Raw genomic sequence first — 22,954 nt, forward strand, 5'->3', positions numbered from 1 at the left:
AGCGTCACTAATTTGGGGGCTCTGTCTTTGGTGCTGGGTGCTGCAGAGGGGAAGAGCATGTCTGGGTTGATAGGGGACCCATGGCTCACTATGGAACCATCACTGACAGCTCTACGTGATCCAGATACTCAGGAGGTTATTCCCGAGGGAACAGCCAGCCTGGTGGACTTGATAAAAGCCACTGTAAGGTCCGTCTACCCTGAGAGGGGGGACAAGACTCTTGATTTTAGACTAAGAGAAGTGGCCTCCCATGAAGATGGCTCTGCTGATAGAAACACCATGACCACTGCTGGTCATTTCAGTAATCAGGAGGTTAGGATTCAGATCAATCAATTACAGATGAGAGGAGAGAGCCCAACCTCGGGACAAGGGGCCCCATTCTCCACTCTCTTTCCTACCACTCAGAGGTGCAGGGTAAGGCTGGTTTTATTCCCTAGTCTCCATTTAGAAAGAAATTTACTTCTGGGTCTTACAGTCATATCTTACACGTAAGGAATCCTACATTCATCATTATCTTGTACACGGGTTTTCTGTCCTTTTGCAAAAATGTGAGTCTAGGAATGGTCCAAGTAACTCCCCAATTCCACCCATTATAATTTCCAAAAATGGTACTTACTTCTGCTGATGGAGTAGGAGACAAAGTCCTTGGAGACTAGAAGAGTAAAAGAGAATTAAAGTCACAACGTTTATTATTAGCTCATTTTCAGTTTTAATTAGACTTGCTTATCAGAATCACCTGGAAACATTATTCAAGCTACACATGCCAGCACCTCTGCCCATTCCCCGTCTTCTGATTCAGTAAGTTGAGAGTGGGGCTCAGACAGGTACACAAGGACAAAGCTCCCACGAGACTAGGGCACATGTCTCTGCTTAAGACGCATGGGTTTTGGAAATATGTTGCAATGCTTTAGGTGATTAACTTGGAGAAACTGGAACTACTTCCCCTATATGCTCAAACTATGCTGTTTACTACTATGAGTTACAGTGTCTACTGAAACACACAGTTTGGTAAACACAGTTGTGGACTAAATTATAACCATAGTAATCACCTGATATGTTATGATGACCAGGTCCGTGGCATCCTCCCCAGTGGCCTTGCCAACCTCAACACCATTCACCTTCTGGCTTCATCTTTCCAGGCACACAGGCTTCCTCAGGGCAGTCAGCAGACCAACCCCTCTCTCACCTCAGGGCCTTTGCACTTGCTGTACCCGCTGCCAGCAGTGCTTTCCACTCAGACACCTGCAGGGCTCACTCCCCATCCTCAGTGAGGTCTCTACTCAAATGCACTACCACACAGTAACTTCTGTGAGCCTCCTGCTTAGAGTAGCAACCCGGCCCCGGCATGCTTTCTCCTTAGTCAGCTTCATTTTCCCTCACAGCTCCATCACCCTCTAAAATTATGTTATCTGTCTGTTTATTATGTCTCCCACATTACACTGCAAGCTCCATGAGGGCAAGGACTCCATTCATTTACAACCAAGTATTCCCAGCGACTGGAGCAGCTCTTGGTACATATTAGGTGCTCAACAAATATTTCCTAAATGAATGACCGAAATGTTTATGATTAAAATGCAAAAAGCTTTCAAATAGAAATGAAATGCAAACAAAGCATTCTGAAGAACAGGGCCAGTGGTGGATTTCTGTTTCGGAATTTCCCCTTTTTTTTCCAAATTTACAAGAAGCTGCTGGCTCTCTTGCACTCCAGACTTCCTTGAGCCCCATGGTCTGGTTTGATTGGCTTTCTGGAGGCACAGATGGCTACACAGAACTTCAAGCTTACTCCTCCAGGTTTCTAAAATGGCAGTAGATGGATTCTCTGGAAGAAGTGTTAATAATTAAAGGAATAAATAACTAAATAGCTTGCAAACTTGTCTAAGTTGCAAGATCCATGCATTGGGGAAGAGCTCATGAATACGGCTGATCAGAGGGCCTCCTTGCATCCACACTTTATGCTCAGAGAAACCCACAGGCCTCATTCTAGGCTATGATGGTAACAGTGCTAATTATGATGGCAGCCAGCACTTTTGCTGAGTACTTATTACGTGACAGGTATTGTTGTAACCTAAATATTTCATTTAATCCTTACAAAAAACCTTTAAGGTAGGTATTACCATTATCTTGAATTTACAGATAAGGAGACTGAAATATGTAATTTTTCCAAAGTCATATGGAGAGGAAAAATCAGTCTAGTTCCAAACCCAGGAACTTTCACTTCAAAGCTCAAACTTTTGGGCCCAGAACACCAAAAAGCAACTCCCCTCCCCTTGCTTGTGTGACTCGAACCCTAGGAAATTCTCATACACTTGCTCAAGGACCAGCCCCTATGCACTCTGCTCAGGAACCTTCCTTTGCCCCTTATCCTCTCTGAAGCTCTGCCACCCAAATGCAATTGAACCCCCCAGACCAATCAGCCTGCTCTTGAGAGGGGCTGCAGATGCAGTTACAGGGGCATGACCACTAGGTGGCACTACATGAAAACAGACACCACTTCCTGCCCAAAGGACCATTTCAATGCAGAGCCATGCTCCAGAATACTCTGTGTGTGTGTGTGTGTGTGTGTGTTTGTGTGTGTGTGTGTGTGTGTGTGTAATTAAAAATACAGACATGATTGTAAAACAATAAATATTATACATACATTATTGAGAATAAATTAAACAGAATTGCCACGTTTTCACGAACTTTCTTCATCTAAGATCTTAAAGCACTGTGATGTTACAGATTATTGGTTTTAGCCTTGGTTGAATGACTGATTTTGGTCCACTACTTGGGAAACACCTCTCTGAGTGGACTCAAATCAGTCTGTAGATGATTCCAATTTAAAAAACAAAAGGGGAAAAATTTAGAGTGAGTTGAATAGGCCAGGGGAAACAGACCAGAGCCCATGAGACCTAGGGGACAGAGAGGGGAGGGTCACCAGGGGCTGAGGCTGAGCTCCAGCCTGTGGACCATTAATGTTGGGAGAGTATTAATAAGCCCCAAGAAGACAGGTAAAGACAACAGTAGTAGCTGCCATTTTCCGAACATTTACCACGAGTCTGGCTCTCTGCTAATTGCTTTAATAATTAGTTAATGTAGATTAGTTTTAATAGATGATAAATTATCTAGATATATAGATAATTAATCTTTAATAGATAGCTTGTTTTATCCTCACTAACGCCCCATGAGGCAGATTCTGTCATTATCTGTTTTACAGACAAAAAAACTAGGATCAGAATGGGTGTCTCATGGTCAAAGTCACACAACCAGCATGTGGACTTCCTGGGTTGAGCCCAGGTAACTTGATTCCAGAAGCCCAGCTCATACCACGGTCCTGTGCCGTGGCCCAATTCTCTCTACTTTGTCTTTTCTTGCATATTGTATCTTATGATGCTAAAAACTGCAGCTGTCAAAATTTAGGGGCTGTGATCTCTCTCATGATCCCCATGAATGTACTTCAGCTTGCCCCCAAACCAAGACCCCATTCCCCACCCCATCCCCCCCCCTGCACCGAGGACTCTCCCTCCCTTATTCCCTCTGCCCAGCTCACAGAGTCTCCCGTGACAACTTCGGCTTCCTTCCCAGCATGCCAGCTCTGCTATCCTACAACCTGGTACTGATGCTTCCTCATCCTGCACTGCCGATTTCTGTGGTTGGTCTGCTTCCCTACCTCTCCATACCTCTCCAAGGGCAGGGAAGGTGTGATAGGTTTTTGACTACCTCAAATCACCTGGTACAGAAGCCTGCAAACAGTGGGCAACCAAAAGGACCCTCTGATTTATTTTGATTCCAGTCAGTAGTTTTTATACATGTGCCAAAGAGAAATAAGTTGTACCACTCACAACTTCTGGGAATTTATTACCTCTCCCAGGCTCTGCCTCTCCTGTTTGTCATCATAGCCCGAAGAGTAGAAAGGCTCATAGGTAATAAGATCTGGACGTTCAATGTCATAAATTGCCTTGACCTTGGGAATGGCTGCTAAATCCTTGTAATCCAGGATTTCATTGTCCACTTTTGCCTGCCAAAGTTAAACAGAAAGAAAAAATCACTTTGCCGTCTCATCTTCGGGGAACTATGGTTAGCGCATCTCATGTCTTGCTTAAAAAGTGAAAACCTTAAAAATAAACAAAACCCAAAACACTTTGCTTAACATGGTCATACTCTTTATAAAGTTGTCTGTTTAATACTCGCAGACATAGAGAACAGACCTGTGGTTGCCTAGGAGGAGGGCAGTTGGGGGTGGGAAGAATTGGGAGTTTGGGATTAGCAGATGCAAACTGTTATACATAGAATGAATAAACAACAAGGTCCTACTGCACAGCACAGGAAACTATATTCAATATCCTGTGATAAACCATAATGGCAAAGAATATGAAAAAGAATGTATATATATGTATAATTGAATTACTTTACTGTACAGTAGAAATGAACACAACACTGTAAATCAACTATACTTTGATTTATACCAATTTATACCAATATTAGTCACATTTTCAAAAAAGTCACCAAAAGCGTAGGAAGAAGTCTATGTAGAATTCATCAAGTAGAGAAGCCTATTTAGGATAATTTCCCAAATTTATTACAGAGACGGAAAAGCTCAAACAGATGGCCAAAAAAATCCTCCCAGATGGCTAAAACAAGAACTGAATACTTAATAAACTAAATATTTAAAGACCTCTGTGGCAGAATTTAAAGACACTCAGTATCAGCATTGTAAAATGTATAATTAATCCCCAAATATCTATATGCAAGTTAGGTACAACAATTTTTTAAGTTCTGCATTGTATCACTGCACTTTACAGGTCATCTACTCGTTCACTCTGTACCGATGGTCACATTCACATGAACACTTGATCACGTGGAGGAAAATGGGATTGAGGTGGCTGATCTACAAGAAAGAAAACTGGATCTCATAACAGAAATAAAAATCATTTTGAATTATTCACTTTTGGATTATCCAGTCCATGCTTACCAGCTGCTACCACCCCTGGTCCGGAAGTGTCTCTTCCAGAAGTAGATACTTACATAGATAGTATGACCTGGGGACCCAGGGATACTGGAGCCTGGTCTAGAATAAATGCTCTCGGAAGAAGTCCTGGTAGGCTGTAAAATAAAGAGTGACTTGTAAGATTTCAGACCATGGCTTCAGAATCAAGACTGGCCTAAGTCCCTACAACTTTCCTAAAGACTAAGCTGGTTAAAATGAGAAAGAGGTGTAACTTTTCTGAATATGGGAAAATAGAACATAGAAAGAAAGCCAAATGAGAACTAGTTGTACAATCAGCCTTGAAAATGCATTTCGGGGCTTTTCTTTTTCTCCTTGTCCCGTACAAGGGGACACGTTCAAGCACATTCCGTCTCCATGGCCACAATCCCGGCCCCAGTCACCACCTCTGCTGGTCTGGACTCCTGCAATGGCCTCTCCTCTGGGTTTCCTGCCTTCATTCTCTCCCTCTTCAAATCCACTTGGCACCCAGTGGCCAGAGAGATCTCTGAAGAATACAATTTGGATTGTCACTATCCTGCTTTTGGCTTCAGGGTCCACACAGAATGAAATCACAGCTCCCAGGGCCTCGGGATTTTGTCCCTGCCTTCCTTCCCATCACTCACTACCCACTGTCACTCATAGAACATGGTACATGTCACTGCCTCAGCGTCCTTATCGTTGCTGCTTCCTCTGCCCCAAATGCTCTGATCCCCAATTTTACTTGGTTGATTTTTTTTCCTCCTTCAGTCTTGGCTTAAATATCACCTCCTCAAAGAAGCCTTCCCTGATCTTTCACTCCAGAGTTGGTGACCTTGTTATTTTCTCTCACAGTATCATTCTTGTTTTTTTTTCTTCATGAATAAAATGTATAATTCTGTATTTGTTGGTTTCATCATCACGTTAATCTCCCTCACTACCTTTAGTTATGACCTCTGCCCTCAGAGGGTTTATTTTCTCACCACTGTATGTGCCCGATGTTTTACACAGGCACAGAGAAGGCATAGATATTTGTTGCGGGAATGAGCTAGAATTTATTATTTGTAAACAAATACTCAGTTTGTGGATACTTGACTCATGTCAGTTGCATGTTTTGAGCCTTACCATATGGAAGGTCACTGAGGTAAGGTTAGTGGTCGGCTGCTGGGGAAGGTATAAGAAAGTAGACTTTGTAATAAAGGCTGGAGAACCCTGAGAGTGAGATGGGAGCAAGAAGAAAAGGCATGAGCTGAGATTAACTGCCCCCCACCTCTGCTTGGTATGTTCTGGAAAGCTGTGCAAAGAAACCCAAAGGCCTGGTCTTGGAAGATTTGCTCCCCTCTGCGCAGCTAGCTCTTGGAGAGGACAATTTATAGAGCTACGTTAGGAATAGGACTTTCCCTCTTTGGTACTGTTTCTACTGATATTTGGTACCTCAAATATGAGTCTAACTGAGTCAAAAAAAACCCTCCTAAAAACAAGGATGTTGCGTCACTATGGAACTCACATCTGAAACAAGGAAAGCAAACCCGCCTGGCCAACCAGAGGCAGGCAGTGATTAGACTCGCCCTGACAGTAAGAATTCACGAGAGGGCTGGGGTCCGTTGCTCTCGCCAGTGTCCCTGGTATCTCTGAGACAGGAGGGTGGAGGGGGTAGAAGAAAGCACACGGGGTACAGTGGAGGTGTGCCGGGCTTGACACTTCCGTCCCTGCCCGCCCCCCAGACGTGCCTCATACAAGCCCTTTCCTCCTCAAGTGACAATTTTCCCATCACAGGCATATCTCAATATGAGAAAATCCTCAAATCTGAGTATAATGAAAAAGAAAGGATTCACATAATAACACTACTCAAAAAGCCCAACTCCTGGACCCATTTCCCAATCAAAATATAGAAGTGACACCACCAAAGTGCAGCCCTCCTTTAAAAAGAGATGCCACCCCTTCAGAAAGCTGAGCCAATAACCATCTCTGTGGGATAATCATTAACTACAGGTCGTCCTTCAGCTTCAAGTGGCCAGGATCTAACATTTGCCAAACTCAATATAAAAATGAAACCTCTTATGTAACAACATAAGAATATTAATAGCAGCAAACATTTATTGCCCACTTACTATGTAGCAGGCCCTGTGCTAAGCACTCCCCAGGCATGCGCTCACTTAATCTTCTCAATCACCCCAGGAAGTAGGTACCGCTAACATCGTTATTTTATAGATGAGTGAAAAGTCACACACAGGTAGGCAAGTGTCAGGATTTGAAACCAGAGGCTTCAGAGGCAGAGCCCAAGCTCTTAATCCCTGCGCTAAATTTTCTGCCCATGTCGTAAGGCGTGTGTGGCCGTTTATTTCTCATCAACATGGCTTTGGGACGAATGAGGTGAAAGTAAAAGAAAAATATTGAGATGAACTGGCAGAAAAGAGTGCCTGCTAGCTGAAAATGTTTTTGCTGCCACTTACAAGCTTCTAAGAAGCCTGCAATAGCTCGGTGTTAGGGTGGGGTGGGAGAAGGTGCACCCTAGGACAGTCCGACATCTTCGGTTGCTGGTGTTGCTATGACAACAACAAGGTCTGTTTTCATTAAAAGCAGTGAGGACACTGCGTGAATAGCTAAAGTGCATACAGAGCTTTGGGGCCTCTCCCATGTTACTCATGCTAATTTTTGTCAAATGTGGGCCAGGGATCCTTTGTCTTTCCTGTAATGATGCACCTGGGGATGGCTCTGAAGTGTTTTGTTCTCTGGCGCACTGTGCAAGCTGATAGGAACGTAGCTGGGGAGGAAGGTGAGCACAGGCCAGAAAGGGGCCCTGGGTGCTCCCTTCCAGGGATGGAGAACTTCGTGGAAGGAAAAGGTCTCTTGGCTGAAGCAACCTGTCCCAGCTCAGTCTCTCTCCTTCCCTTCTTCACTGGATAGAGTATTCTGTGAGTGGCACAGGCATTCTCTGAAGCATTTTACCCTGTTAATATTGTAGGGCTAAAGGTTTTGAGTTATCTGACAATCTGAATTCTTGTCAAGTCCCATCTGATTCTTCAGAGGTGTTCAGATCACAATCACCTCCAATTTGCATACAACTGTCCTGGATTCTGATTCCAAAATAAAGATTTTAGAGTTTCATAGTCAGTTTGCGAAGTCAAGCCGATGTTCACCGAATCCACTACTGCTCTGGCTCTCGTTAGAGAGCTCACTCTGCCCCGTGCATCTTCAGGCTACTTAGAGTATTGGAGAAACGCTTACAGTATCTCTCGGAGGTTCAGAATCTGCTCTTTCTTTCACTGCATTTGCCACCGTTTGCTTTTGCTTCCTCCTGACCTCCTAACCTTACTGTAAGCTTTACTTCCGTAGGCATCTTGTTTGTGGGTTATTCTTGCTTGCCTATTTTCTTACAATGGTCTTTATTTTCCTGTTTAAAATGAAATAATGGGATAAAACACACTTCTGTAGAGTATAATCTAGTGGGGTTAAAAGGCTGGTTTTGGAGTCTAGTACCTTGGCTCACACACTGGCTCTCCTAGTTGTGTGACATTACATGAGTGTCTCTTTCCTTTCTCTCATTTTTTTTTTTCTTTGAACTTCCTTGAGCTTCAACTTCTCTACTTATAGAATGGAGGAGAGGGTACTTACAACCCCTAGTTCCTAGGGATAAATGAGACAAGACATATAAAGCTTCAAGCACCTTGCCCAGCACATGGCAAAGACCCAGCATTTTCCAGACACTTGACATTAGACTGGAGTTCTCAGCCAGTTCATCTCAAATAGTGAAAGGCAGCACTGCCTCTGTTTTGCTCCTCATGATAGGACAGTCCTTTCAGATGTGAGCTCCACAGACCAGACTTTCCTACCACCCATGGAGGCCTTCCCATACCCTGGAACTCACGTATGTTAACTATCTCAGCACATGGCGGGGCAGCAGCCCCACCTGGAGCTGACAAATGTCCTTCCCTTTCTTGAGAACTCCATGGAGTGAATCTATATCCTTCCAAGATGACTTCCTGCTTACGTCTTGGCTGTAGTTACTAATGCCCTTCCATGACAGATGGCAACGAGTTGCACAGGCCTGTCTGACCTGCCACTATAGTTCCTGGTTTGCTGCCTCTTGAACTGTGCTCCAAGCTTAAATGGTACACAGGGATGCCCGCTTTTTGCCACACTCCCTAATGGCTCCCAAAGTGTATTTATTCAACCAGCAGAGGTTAGAGCTCTCCCTTATGAAGATCATAAAATTACTTTTAAAAGCTGGACTATTAATGTTGGAGTTTGAATCTTAAATATTTAGAATTTTACCTTTCAATTCTAAACATCTAGACTTGTAAGCATGTTGCATTTTATTTTTTTATGTGTTTTAAAGTGTTAATTAAAAAAAGCCAAATATTAATATTACATCACACGACAAAAGAAATCCAAATGTTAAGACCTAAATGCCAGTGTAAGTTGAGAGATGTATTTTAGAATAAGAAAAAGAGAAACATGCTGAATTTTAAATGAACGTCTTGTTTATCAATAATGCATCCCTTTTCTTCTTCTAGCTGTATTTTCCCTCTAATTAATACATAACTTGCTGAAGGTCTCTGACGGCCTTCATCTTCAAAAGGCACAGAGCTGTCTTCCAACACAGCTGCTCATATCCACAGTCAAATTAAAACTCATCTTAACCTCAAAAGCAACAACTTACTGACATGTTCTCCCTCTTTCAAATCCCACTGACAGTTTCTTCTTTATCATTAACTTAATTCTATTGTCACCTCTTTGAACTGTAACAAAGTTACAGATGATCCATATTTCCACATGGTCCTTATGTGCAATTATTTAACCTAAATTACTATTTTAACCTATTCAGATATCCAAGTTAACAATAGTGATTCGTCAAATTAAATCAAGAACCCAAATGGGCCAACAGCCTTTGTTTCTGGAATTCCCTATGAGAGCTATGATGGATACCCTCTTGCCAATATTATAAATGAAGATAATTTCAAATTTGTATCCCCAAAGGTATGCCCACTTCTGTTATACAGAGAAAAAGCAACAAGGATCTGTGGTTAAGCTGTTAAAGCAGATGCAATTTACTTACTCTCCTTTAATCACTTTTTCCTTCATGCCTTAACAGAAAAAAAGAACTTGAAAGCACAGTTGGAAAAGTTCAGTTCTTTCTTTTGATGCCATCTTTGGAGGAAAATAAAAAGGTAGAGGGAAGGGTGGAAAAAGCAAGGTAGATATAGGAAGGATTATAGACTGGCTGTGATCTTTCAATGTATTTTGCCAACAAGATCAGGCAAATCATTTAATCCTTATTTTGGTAACAAGAGGCAAGGATCCTTCAGAAAGAACCTTGTAGTTGTATGTGGCTGTCCTCACTCAATCGCTCATGAGGAAGGGGTCTAAATCTAACATTTATTTCTCCAGCACACATTCACATACTTACTTTTGATTTCAAAAAGGCTTTTTATTTGCTTGAAAATGCAAGTCTTTTTGTTTTCTGTATGAAACTTTTAAAAAAAACCCTCTAACTACCTTTCACTTGATATTTTCCCTTACGCCTTCACTTTGTCCACCTGTTCTACCCTGCAGGAGGCACAGTCACAGAATGAAAATTACATTGAAGAGACCATTTTATGCTTCAACCCCAGCTCTCAACCTTCTTCAAATGTTCACCATTAAAAAACACTTACCAGAGCTTTGCCGGGAGATTAACCAGAGAAGTGACATTTTCCGATTATTTCCAGTCACGGGCCACCATGCACACTTGGTCCCTTCTTAGAAGGGGAGAGCTGGAGAGCCCTCTGCTGCCCCTGCCCTCCCCCCATTCAGCAGAAGCAGGGGTGCAACAACTACGTTCATCTAATCTGCATTCATCCAAAGCCATGCTCTAAGAAGGGAGAGAGCTACAGGCAACTGGCACCCAGATCGGAGAGATCATACGAACACCTACGGGACAACTACCGATATAAGGTGATTAACACCTTATACAAAGTGCTGCTAAGGCTGACAGTACCTGCCTTGGGTTTTTGCTGAAGTTCACCAGACAAGGTGGTGATAACAGCTGCAGAAGAAGGAATATTTTTTAAAATCTGCATATACTGAATGTTCACTGCTAAGTCAAAAAAGGAACTCCTTTTGGTTCTTTTTCTGGTTTTGTTTGTTTGTTGTTTTATTTTTGGCTGTGCTGCATGGCTTGTGGGATCTTAGTTCCCCGACCAGGGACTGAACCCACACCCTAGGCAGTAAAAGCACAGAGTCCTAACCACTGGACCACCAGGGAATTCCCAGGAACTCCTTTTGGAAAAAGAAATTTGTTCATGAGGAAGCAGGAGGGACTCACGGGCACACATCTCCTTCTCTAGAGCCAGGTGCACAACGGCCATTTACTATGGCCAAGAGTCCCCACTGTCTTTGCAGGATAAATCTTAACACCCATACATTCTGATGCATTGTAAAGACACACCAAAAAGAATAAAACTTTCAAACAGAGTGAAAGCTGGGAACAAAGTGGTATGTATGGTAGCAACATTAATAAAACAATAACAGCATTATTTCCTTGTTCTAGACATACTTAAAGCCTCTAATTAGTTCCTTTGTAGAAATATACACATGGTATTTGTTGGGTATATTATGGGTTTGCAAGTGCATACGTTATAATATAGTGAATGTTAGTTTCAGAAGAAAAACACTCATGCCCATTTTGGAAGGCAGCCATTCATACTTCAGCCTCCAAAGGCACAACACAGAAGCCCCTTTTTAGAATGTAAGCAAGTGATCCATTCCAGAATATCACAGACTTGGTCCTGGGAATATCATATGCTTTGTTTATAATGCATTACAACAGGAATTATAAATGCTCAGTACCAACTTTTACTTATAGACAAAATCTGCTATTCCTATAAAACTCTTCCACGTAAGCAAAACCAGAATATGTTTTTCTTACGTGATTCTATTTTCACCATTTTCTTTACCTATAATTCAGCAAGAGGAAAGAAGGGGAGATTTCAGAATATAAATAACAAAATGACTTTCCTCCACAATAAAACCAGGCTTATTTCAGGGGCGTGGAATGTTGAATGTCCCTGCAAGGTGTACAGTTCACCTAACAACTAAAGCTGCTTGATATTATCTGGTGAAACGAGCGGCTGTGTAGGCCACAATATTTAAAAGATCAAAATATCTGGGTGGCTTGAGAATTGCTTTGGCATTTTCAGGCTTCTCGAACGTTCTCGTGAGCTGTTCCTCAATGGCCAACGGGTGAAGCAACAAGACCTTGTCAAATAGCCTGTTCTCTCTGCCGGGTCCCAAGCTGTTGACACCTTTCTGTGATGGGGCTACAGTTGACCTCACTGATATTTAATGCTGAATAATGGGAATCAGATGTCCCTTTTGAACAACAGGATAGGAAGAGAGAAGGCTTTTTCAAGACAGACCCCCCCCCCCCCAGCCTCTCTCTCTCTCTCCCCCCCACCACTTCTCAAGATGCTCCATGTCTCTTAGACTTAACGGTCTGGAGAAGACCAAAAATGATCACAGTTGATGGTATTTTTCTGTAGGTAATACCTACAGAAATTAGTAGGTACTAATTCTGAGCACTCACTGGCAGTGGGGACCATCTTTGGTTCTTCCTCTGGATTCATGACACTGTAAGTTTGCTGTACGTGAAACCCTGCCACTGGAGCTAAAGCTTTAAGATAGATGAAGATCATATGACATATACATGTTGGATGTAACCCAGCATCACGGGCCAACACCATGCACTTGAGGCCTGGAGTCTTTGCTGTTTATGACCTGCGTAGCCTTGGGCTGACTTCATTCTACAGATGAAGAAACTTAGCAGGTTGATATCTAAAACGTTCCTTTCTACTCTGAAACTCTGTACTTCTAACTACTTTTCAAATCATTTAAAGAAAGAAGGTGAAGTTTTAATAAAAGTAGATCCAAACCAAAACTCTCCTGGGCTGTAGTACAGTTCTGGCAGGCACAGAAAACAGGCACAGGCACAAAGCCTGGACTAAAGAGCTGTGTTGCAACCCTGAGTTGTCAAATGGGTTTCCTCTGGACAAAGATAGGATTGTGGAAAGTCACTCGTAATTTACCAGGCCAAGGTTTCAACTGCTTCTAAGAGACCCCGAAAGAAGGTCAAGTGTGTGCAGGGAACATACTCCCCTGCTTTGCTGCTCATCTGGAGAGCAAGCTGAGTACCTTCCCTGTTCCTGTAGGATGCTCTGGGCAGGTGGTGCTGCCTTGAAACACCACCTCCTCCTTCTACACTATCAAACTTCGCCAGTATTTCATGTTGTCCTCTTTTTGCCTTCCCAGGTTTCTCTCTTACTCTCCTTTTGTAGGACAGTGGAAAGAACATGAGTTATAGGCTCAGAGAGACCTGGGTTCCAATCCCAGCTCTTCCACTTACCGCTGGGATAACTCTGGGCAAGTTCGTTAACTATGATGGGCCTCTGTCTCTCCATCTGTAAGATGGGAATCAGGATAGCTACTTCATGGGGATTCTTAGGGAGAGCCAATGAAAGTGTATGTCAATCCCCCAGCCTCTTGCAGACAGAGCTGGTGCCTGGTTTTATTTGTTTCCTTTCCCACTTCGCTACTCCTTCCTGGAGCCAAACCTCTCCCTCCCGAAGTACTGCATTTCCCCAGCTCCCCGCTCCTGCCGTTCTCTTCACCAGGCCCACCCCTTTCACATCATCTCTACATGTTCAAATCCCATTCAGCCTCCATAACTCAACTCAAAGACCACTTCTCCTAGGAAGTGCCCCTTGACCCCCTTCCCTCATCTGAACTTCCTTGATCTTTATGATCCATAACCTGTGATACATATCTCTATCATTCTATAATTATTTACCTGTCTTTTCTTCCTTACTATACCTGGGTACTTAGCAAATATTTGATCAACGAACAAACGTGTGAGCATAGGACCAAAAGGGTAGCTTCCAACGTGCTCGCTGTACTGAAGACAATGCTTCAGTCACTGCTCTAAATGAAAACATTGTCCAGAGAAGAAAACAGCCCGACTCAGAATGTGAGATGCACTCCGTGGGGTGAGAAAAAGCATCTGCCTCTGCAGGAGCCCGAAGTTACGTGGGGAAAGCAGCAAGGGGAGGAAAAGCGACAGAAGCCTGGGGCCCGGGACAGTGGCTCCTAGCCTCAGCCCAGACACAGCGCCAACCTGCAGAGACGGGGACCATCCTGTGCGTCGAATCAGACTTTTGGGATAAAAGAAATCAGATGGAGAACGACGGATGTTTCGTGGCTGCCATGAAACATGAAAAAGGGAAGAATGAACAGTGAAATAGCCTCGATTCAGAAACACTATCAAAACCAGAAAAAAACCTTCAGGAAAACTAATCTGATAAGTGACAAGTGACATCACTTTAGTTGTGTGTGTGCGTGTGTGTGTGTGTGGTGTGTTTTGGGGGTCCATGTTTAAAAGCATAGTAACTTGTCTTTTTTTCTTTCTTTCTTTCTTTCTTTTTGGCTGCGCCGTGCCGCTTGCAGGATCCAGTTCTCCGACTAGGGATTGAACCTACACGCTTGGCAGTGAAAGCGCGGAGTCCTAACAACTGGATCTCCAGGGAATTCCCTAACTGGTCTTCAAGTTACAGTATGTTTACCTATGTTCCAACCCACCATCGTTCCTTTCCATTTATTCTGGCTTAAATATTCTGATATATGAAGAGTGAGAAGCCAATGAAGCCACTGAGAGATGTTCTTAAGAATCTGTTATTACAAAAGCCCCACAAATTCTTTAAGTACCAAGGACGTGGATTACTCAGTGGGGTTGCCAAAATATTCTTAAAAACATTTTCATTTTGCTATAGTAACTGCACTGATGTGACACCCAGTAAAAGGCCTGGAAATCCTGGCTCAAGACTGTCATCTGGAGACACACCCTTAAGAGAGCACAAGATTTATTCCTTCTTCAAAAATCTAGCCTCTTTTAAATCCCACCAGCGTCAGCTGGTACCCCACTTGGGCCACATCAGAACCTCTTTCCTCGGAGGTGCATCCTCCTCCTTCTTTCTGGGTGAGTGAGCTGAGGGCTGGGCTGACCTCCCAAGTGGTAAATGTTGGCTTTAGGAGAAGAGCTTTGGAATTCTCTAGAAAGTTTCACTAAAGGAAAAAAGAGCAACAGGTCCTCTTGGCCAGAATGAGTGGAAGTATCTCACTAGCTGCTTTCATGATCTTATCCATAGAGTTCCATCAAGATGCAATCAAGAGTGTTGACTTTTAGGGCTGCCCTGGTGGCGCAGTGGTTGAGAGTCCGCCTGCCGATGCAGGAGACGCGGGTTCGTGCCCCGGTCCGGGAAGATCCCACATGCCGCGGAGCGGCTGGGCCCGTGAGCCATGGCCGCTGAGCCTGCGCGTCCGGAGCCTGTGCTCCGCAGCGGGAGAGGCCACAACAGTGAGAGGCCCACGTACCGCAAAAAAAAAAAAAAAAAAAAAAAAAGAGTGTTGATTTTTAAAAAAAAATCATTTTAGTAACACAATCTGCAAATTTAAGCAATCCTTATAGAGAAAAGACACATTCCATTCAGTCTGGCCACGTCAGTATTCCTCTCTTCATCTCCCAAAACACTTCATCAGGGATGAAGTGAAAATGATTATTCAAGAAACTGAAGCAACACTGTAAAGACAGTGCCGACCACTAGCTACTTGGGTGGTTTTTCGGCAGCATCCACAAGCTATGCTGTGAATTTTAAATTCTTATGATAAAAGTGACAGTAAGTCACCTCTTACTGTCTTTAATGTTCTTTAACCTCTTCTTTAATGTTCTAGTATTTTATAACAACAAACTGCTTTCAAAGCATCCATGGGTCCTCAAAAATCCCAGAGTCTGGTGACTGTTCCAGTGTGCACCTGACTGACTGATAGATGGGAGGGTTAGGTACACATGCTCAAGCGGAAACTCTATGTTGAAACAGGGACCAAATCATCCTGATGTTGGTGGACAAATTCCTCTCCAGTTTGTCTGGTCTTTATTCAGTTATTTTGAGAAAAAGTCATTTTCCCCTTAAAGTCTGATTACGTTAACTGAATTCTAAGACAACTGCTTTTATTCAGGGTCACAGGCGAGGGACAAGTTACGCAAATGGAAAAATATCTCCATCTGATCTTACAGATGCCAGCTGAAGCAGAAAAAAAAGCAAAGGAAATAAAGCTGCTGGGCAGACCTGGGCTTTGCTGAGAATAAAGGAAAGATACTGGAAAATGAAAATAAGAGCTGTCATTCCCAGGGTGGCAGGCCAAAAACAAATGGGTCTCACTGATAATCATTTCTCTGAAGCCAAGTCACCCCTTCACAAGTGACACATTAGTGATCGGGCCACATCGATGCAGCAGCTATGCAGCTGCTGGGGATTACACACGTTGTTCCTTATGTCTGCTAATGGCAGATCAAGAAGAAATGATACCACATTCTAGAGTCTTCTAGAGTCTGGCTTTCAAAACAAATTCAGACCATTCTTTTCCCTGAGGCACCAGGTGGCCTAGTCAACCTCCAGTTTTTCCAAGGGTACCAGTAAGGTAGCTAAACTGAGGGACTGTAGACTGGGGTGCAGTCTGATTATTGCTCTGAAAAATACTTCACAGCCCAAGTGAAAAACTGGGGGCATCTGAGTAAGATACAGATTATGATCATGGCCTTGCAACTGTGTACAGCTCTTTGCTTTTTTTTTTTTTTTCAGCTCTTTGCTTTTTAAACAGATGAAATATTGTCACCTGGAGGTGATCTGAGAATTGAGTAAGACCAGGGGAAGATTAAAAAAAAAAAAAAAGGAAAGAAAGATAAAAGAAGTGAGAGATAAAGAGAATCTATCCTCTTGCCCGAGTGGTCCATGTTCTAGGGAGTTACAAAAACATTTTGATGCTACCTAAGGTTTAAGTTACAAAAACAATCAAGAATCCCTGTTTACATTGACACGTCTGGGCTCATCATGATTTTCTCCAAAGGTTTTATCTGACAAGTCATCAGCTTCTGGAGATGGAGGCCACTCGGTGAATTTGGATTTGAGAGGCCAATCAAACGTAGAAAGAGCTGAGCAATGGCCTCAGAGTTTGGGCTGGAGTGATATTACGGACAAAGTACAAAAAAAGCCCGGTGATGAGGTCACCAGATGTTGGACCTAGAACTTGATGAAACATTTTTTCACATCTGTAAGGTCTGACTTTTCCCTTGAATGCTTTCCTAAGAACCTGACTTATGAGGCAAGGCTTATTTTGTCCAACACAAGCATTTGGAACAAAATCCACCATTGATTTAAGGTAGGAGGGAACCTGCTTTTTTGGCCAAATGGCCTTTCCACTTAGTCTGCTATAGAGGAAAAAAAAAAAAAGTTATAAAAAAGTACTTTCACCCAAACTCCAGTCCCAAAAATCAGTGACTACAAACACAGTGCCCAGCAAGTACACCTGGCATCATGGCACTATTGCCTTCCTTACCCGCAGTTTTTCCTCGGTCTTGGTGGATTGCTTACAGTCGGGATGCCAAACGGTAGAACCTGGAAAGACAATGCATGGCTAAGAATAAAGGAAATGGAAAGCAGCCAGAGTCCTGTTAGACAGAACTTCTGAGAGTGGCCCTGTGCCCAAGTGAATCATGACAGTTCAAACTCCAGGGGAGTTTTCCACATCTGGTCCGAACTTGTCCTCTAACAGTCATAATCCTAGACCACAGAGACCACTAATTGGGCACAAGAGTGTCTTAATGAAAGAGACTGTTCTTGACTGGGTGGTGGTTTTTGTTTTTGTTTTTAAACTGTATCATTATCCTTTAAAAGTAATGTCTGTGTGCTTAGCAACAGCTGCATTTAATTTCAGAAATATAAGCCATAAGCCATGCTTATATAACATCAAAACAACCAAGCAACTTAGATGAGGGCAATAAAGTCAAACCAGATCGCCTATAACCAGAAGCAAAACTCACTGAATTTTTTGCTGATCCAACAGACACAGGAGACCAATCTAACTAGCAGAAAGATTGAAAGTTACATTACAAATCCACAAGTTTTCCTTTAACTTTTAACCTTTTAATTAACTGCAAAAAGTCTTCACTTTTAAACTAATGAAGGCACTAATTCAGTGTCATCTTCTGTTCCTGGGTTAATGCCTCACTTTACAGGAGTGTAAAGCACTTTCTTAGATGGTACCAGTACCAAAGAACTAAGCAAAACACTTATATCCAATCAAAAGCTCTCTTCTTATAAGAATCAAATGTCTGCCTATATGATTTTTTTTTACGCCTAGATAGACAATCTATGTAATTTATGGCTAAGGCCTGTATGTAAGTCTTATATGTTCACATAAGGGTATGTTCAAATGTGGGAATGGGCAGAAGAACTTGAAGAGGGACTTAAAAAGACCTAAGCGAATAAAGTTACTAAGTTGAAGACTCACAGACTTAGAGAACGAACTTATGGTCACGAGGGGGAAGGGAGGTGGGGGAGGGACTGTTTGGGAGTTTGGGGTTGACGTGTCCAACACCGCTAGATTTAAAATGGACAGCCAACAAGGACCTACTGTGTAGCACAGGGAACTCTGCTCAATACTCTGTAACAACCTAATTGGGAAAAGAATTTGAAAAAGAATAGATACATGTATATGTATAACTGAATCACTTTGTTTTACACCTGAAACTAACACAACACTGTTAATCAACTACACTCCAACATAAAATAAAAAGTTAAAAAAATTTGAAAAAGTTACTAAGTGGAAAGCAGTAAGTAAATGATATAAACTTAATAAGAATCTCACTATGAATATTAGACTGTCTACATTTCATTGTTGAAATCTTTCTCTCTTCAAGCAGCAATCTGTGTGTGTACTTGAAAAGTATCAAATTAGAATAACTCTCGAATTATTTCACACCACTGAACTAAAATACTATTAAATTAATGACAGGGAAAATGCATTTTATATCAGAATAATACTTTAATCCCTATTTAGCAGTAATTTCTATCTTGCTTAACCCAGGGCCAAAAAAAAAAAATTAAACAAACCAAAACCAGGCAGACGCACAGTCCATTCAGCACTAGCGTTTACTCTGAGGCTGGCTACAAAGCACAGGAAATCGTCTTAACATGGAGAGCCAAGGGCCGGGGGTCAGGGCCGGGTCCAGGAGCTGCGTGTGCTGTGGAGGTTCTACTGAGCGGGCGTCCTGGCCCAGAATCCCGGGTGTGCACATGGTGTCACACTGTTCTCCAGAGGTCAGACACATAGGGAATGGGAGCCAGAGAGAACATCTGATGCTGGGGAGGATGAAACTGCTCATTCTTCAAGGACGTGCCAAGAGGGCAGGCAAAGAACACAGAAGCCCAGCTCCAGGAGAGATTTACAACAATCCCCAAATTCTGAATGTAGCCCAAACTGAGTTGTTTATTTGTAGTACGAATGTGCTGCACTCATGCACAGCCTGAAATCACCCTCTATTCAGCTTCCAGGACCATGTGAACGTGCAGAGCTGCACCCAGACAGAACCCTGAGTCTCGGTTCTCAGCAGACACAGGGGTGACATGCACTCTTGGGACTTTGATTGTGGGTGCTGTAATTGACACACTCAGATCTAAAACAGAGCCTGGAGACCAACTGAAGAATAAATCTGCTCTATGCTGAAAATGTAAACTGACACCTGCCTATTGCTCTCATGGATTCACAGCCTGTCCTCAGGGGAAATGCGTCATATAAAGCACACGTGAGACCACGGATTTGGTGCTTCTCACTTGCCCTTATTGGGCCCTTTAAAATTCAGTGAGATCTTTTTTTTTTTTTTTTTTTTTTGCGGTACGTGGGCCTCTCACTGTCGTGGACTCTCCCACTGCGGAACACAGGCTCTGGACACGCAGGCTCAGCGGCCATGGCTCACGGGCCCAGCTGCTCTGCGGCATGTGGGATCTTCCCGGACCGGGGCACGAACCCGTGTCCCCTGCATCGGCAGGCGGACTGTCAACCACTGCGCCACCAGGGAAGCCCCAGTGAGATCTTTAATCAAAAATTTTCAGAGAGATCCTTCTAAAGCTAAAAGGATGTTTGGGTTGTCAGTTTCTCATATAGCTAGCATTTTTAAGGGGAGAGTAGCCAAAGCTTTGCTCTAATACTCAAGAATCGTTTCCAGAGACTTTTCTTAGTTGCATAAAAACAAAAATTGAGACCAAAGCAAACCATTCATTAAAACTACACATTTGTAAAAAAAAAAAAAAACAAAAAAACAAAAAAACTACACATAGTGTTACATGCAGAGAGAGACGAAGAAATGACATGTAAAGGCCAATGAGACCCAGTAATTAGCAAAACTGAATAAGCAACAGCTCTCGTGGTTCTTGCTAATTTTACTGATAAGCCCTTGTCTATTTAATGACTCTTTTTCCCGCTAAAATTAGTAAAATGCTTGCACAGATGGTGCTGTTTGACTGGAGGAGAATCCTCCCCTAAAGCTTTCTGAGAAGCTTCAGAATTTTAGAGGAGACAAAAGCTAATCACAGCTTTACACTGAGAAATTTTCTCAAAATTATTTTCATTAAAAAAAAATAACTGAATGGCCCTCTGGTAATGAGCCCTTCCTTGACACCAGAAACTTCTCAATTTCTCTGTCAGGGACTTTGGGTGTGTTCTCTCACTCTCTGTCCCTCTCTCTTACACTATGACAGCTATGTCATCTTAATGGGATGAAGTACATCTGTGATGCAATTCACCAAATATGAGATTTTCTTCTTCCTGAAAGCCTGGATAAGAGCAGCCTAGGAGGCCCCCCAAAATCCTTCCCCCAGGACAGTGAAGTGAGAAAAGACAAAGTAGCCATCCAATGTGTAACATTTCTAGAAATGCTTTCCCTCTTTTGATCTTTTGTTTCCCAAGCATATCCCTGGGGGCTGGGTGGGAGGAGGGCGCACTGATTCTCACTCTTGCCTAACCTCCATAGCAGCAAACATCAAGTCCAATTCATTCACCCAGAAGCAACACGCTCCTCTGTTAACAGTCTCAGGGGCTCACTGCCAGGATGTCAATTGCTTGGCTGATTAATACTAACTGATGAGGTAACATTTGGCTACATTCATTCTGGATCCACGTAGCCCTGCAGCTAAAAAAAATGCCTCCTTCTCTGAAAACAAACATAGTAAGGTTTTCTTTCCCCCGGTGGGGAGAACTTACTGGATTCTCGAGTCCACCTTACCTTGAAGATACATTTCCTCTCCTTCTGTGAACATCTGGTTGCATCTGCTGCATCGTGCACAGCTAGGGTGGTAATGTTTGTCACCTGCCTGCAAGAGGAGAGGTAGGAAATATTTTAGTCTATTACTTGGTCACTGCTCCCAGCCTCTTTTCTGGATGTGGGAATTTGGAGGAAAAGAGAAGAAGCTAAGGCAGGAAAAATAATTGTCCAATTGACCAAACTTCCTATACCAACAGCCCTAAGAAGCTGGAGCTGATCCCACTGGATCTGGGAGGGGTTCAAAGACCAGCTACTTGTGCCTGCTATGTGAAGCTGCCTTGCCTCTTGGGGTTTCTGGCATCCAGTTGTCTCTCAGCTTGGGCTCTCCTGGACGGTTGCCAGTTATATAGCACGTGCCTGAGATGAGTCCACGCCATCTCCCAAACAAGCCCACCTCAAAAACATTAACATCCAAATTGATGTTGGAGGCCAGTATTGGTTTGCACTAAAGCAATAAAAAGAAAGGATCCTATTTAGCAGGTTCTTGCTTTCCTAGCTAAACAGTCTGAAAATAATATAATCTACCCAGCTTACATCAAGATGAGAAAAACCATAGTAAAAGACTCATATGCTGCTTTTTATCTTGGAAGGAGCCCCAACTCTCTTCTCTGCTGCTTATAACAATCTTTTGCCAAAGTCTCATTTTAATTGTTTTCTGAAGAAGGCATTTTACTGAGGTGGCTCTGCATTATTCCTGGGCATTTCACATTCTTAAATATCACAGATGCCACCACAGTGGGTGTTGACTTCCCCAAAGCAAAGTGTCACTGGACACAGGGACAAATCTGTAGACAGGTGCCAAGTCCCTTTAGAGTCATGCTCCAAATGCATATGCCCAACATAGCAAAATCCTTTCGTCCACATCTTAGCAAAAAGTCTCGCCACCCAAAACTTATCATATGTACTCTGCAATTAAATCATTTCATCAATCGACCATAAAAACATTTCTTTTGCATTAACTGTGCACAAGGCACTGCTGAGAGCCCAGAGTTAGAAGTGACTTCACCCTGTGCCTGCGTGAAATCTCAACAGGAAATCAGAGGTCAGGTAGTGATTCCTTTCTCACACCCTCCTGTAGAAACTATGAAACCAATTAGCTACTAGAGTGTGAGATGGTGGTCAGCTACTCAAGATAACCCAGTGGGGGAAAAAAATGGAAGTTATTTACAAGTAGAAGCCAGGAATGAAACCTTTTCAGTGGTGCCTGCCAGAAAGTTCCAGAAGTGGAATTTTGCTCTTATCCACACAGCATTATTTATTTATTTATTTCGGCGGGGGGTGGGAGGGGGGATGGGGGGGCATGTGAGGGGAGTATAGGAAATGTTCACACGAAGTAGCCCTTTCTCTTCGGTCATCCAGGGTCCAATGCTGGGAGGTCCCAGGCATTTGGATAATCTCTGAATTCTCAAGGAAAATGTAGGGGACAGAATTAAGGCCCCTTGACGGGAATCTGGTGTAGTCTGCAGTGAAAAGCACACGCCCTCAGTAAGCTAGAAACAGAAATTTCTTCAAGCTGATAAAGTGTATCTACCATATTTAGTGGTGCAGTATTAGAAGCGTTCTAATTAAAGATAAGAACAAGGCAGAGGTGTACACTTTCGCCAGCGTTTTTCTTTAGTCCTAGCCTATGTGATAGATCAAGAAAAGAAATCAGTATAAAGGTCACTAATAAAAGAGTTCAGTCAAGTAGCTAGATAAAAAATTAATATATAAAAACCAATAGTTTTCCTATTCACTAGTAATACAAATTAAGTCCAGGTGATGGGAAAACAGGTCCCTATTTGTAATAGCAACGAATAAACCCTTCGATGAAAGATCTACATAAG

The 22,954-nt window shown here is 42.9% G+C and overlaps 1 protein-coding gene across 10 annotated transcripts in view; it reads right to left on the bottom strand.

The window, feature by feature from the left end:
* The window catches only part of ABLIM1 (actin binding LIM protein 1), a 320,517-nt gene that overhangs the window by 32,781 nt on the left and 264,782 nt on the right, over positions 1-22,954 (bottom strand). For 9 of the 10 annotated variants that reach the window (XR_003796975.1, XM_029244850.1, XM_029244853.1 and 6 more), the window contains 5 exons: positions 21,090-21,177; positions 17,366-17,424; positions 5,005-5,082; positions 3,842-3,997; positions 617-652 (listed from right to left, as the gene is read on the bottom strand). Coding sequence is in view for 9 of the 10 variants with exons in the window: in XM_029244850.1 (XP_029100683.1) it covers positions 617-652; positions 3,842-3,997; positions 5,005-5,082; positions 17,366-17,424; positions 21,090-21,177 (417 nt within the window). In the remaining variant the exon portion in view is untranslated. Of the gene's footprint in view, positions 1-616; positions 653-3,841; positions 3,998-5,004; positions 5,083-14,093; positions 14,178-17,365; positions 17,425-21,089; positions 21,178-22,954 lie in introns of all 10 variants that reach the window. The other variant, XM_029244856.1, reaches the window with a different exon arrangement.

The sequence above is a fragment of the Monodon monoceros genome, unplaced genomic scaffold (genome assembly GCF_005190385.1).
Source record: "Monodon monoceros isolate NGI ecotype Baffin Bay Population unplaced genomic scaffold, NGI_Narwhal_1 Super_Scaffold_4, whole genome shotgun sequence".
Lineage (NCBI taxonomy): Eukaryota > Metazoa > Chordata > Mammalia > Artiodactyla > Monodontidae > Monodon > Monodon monoceros.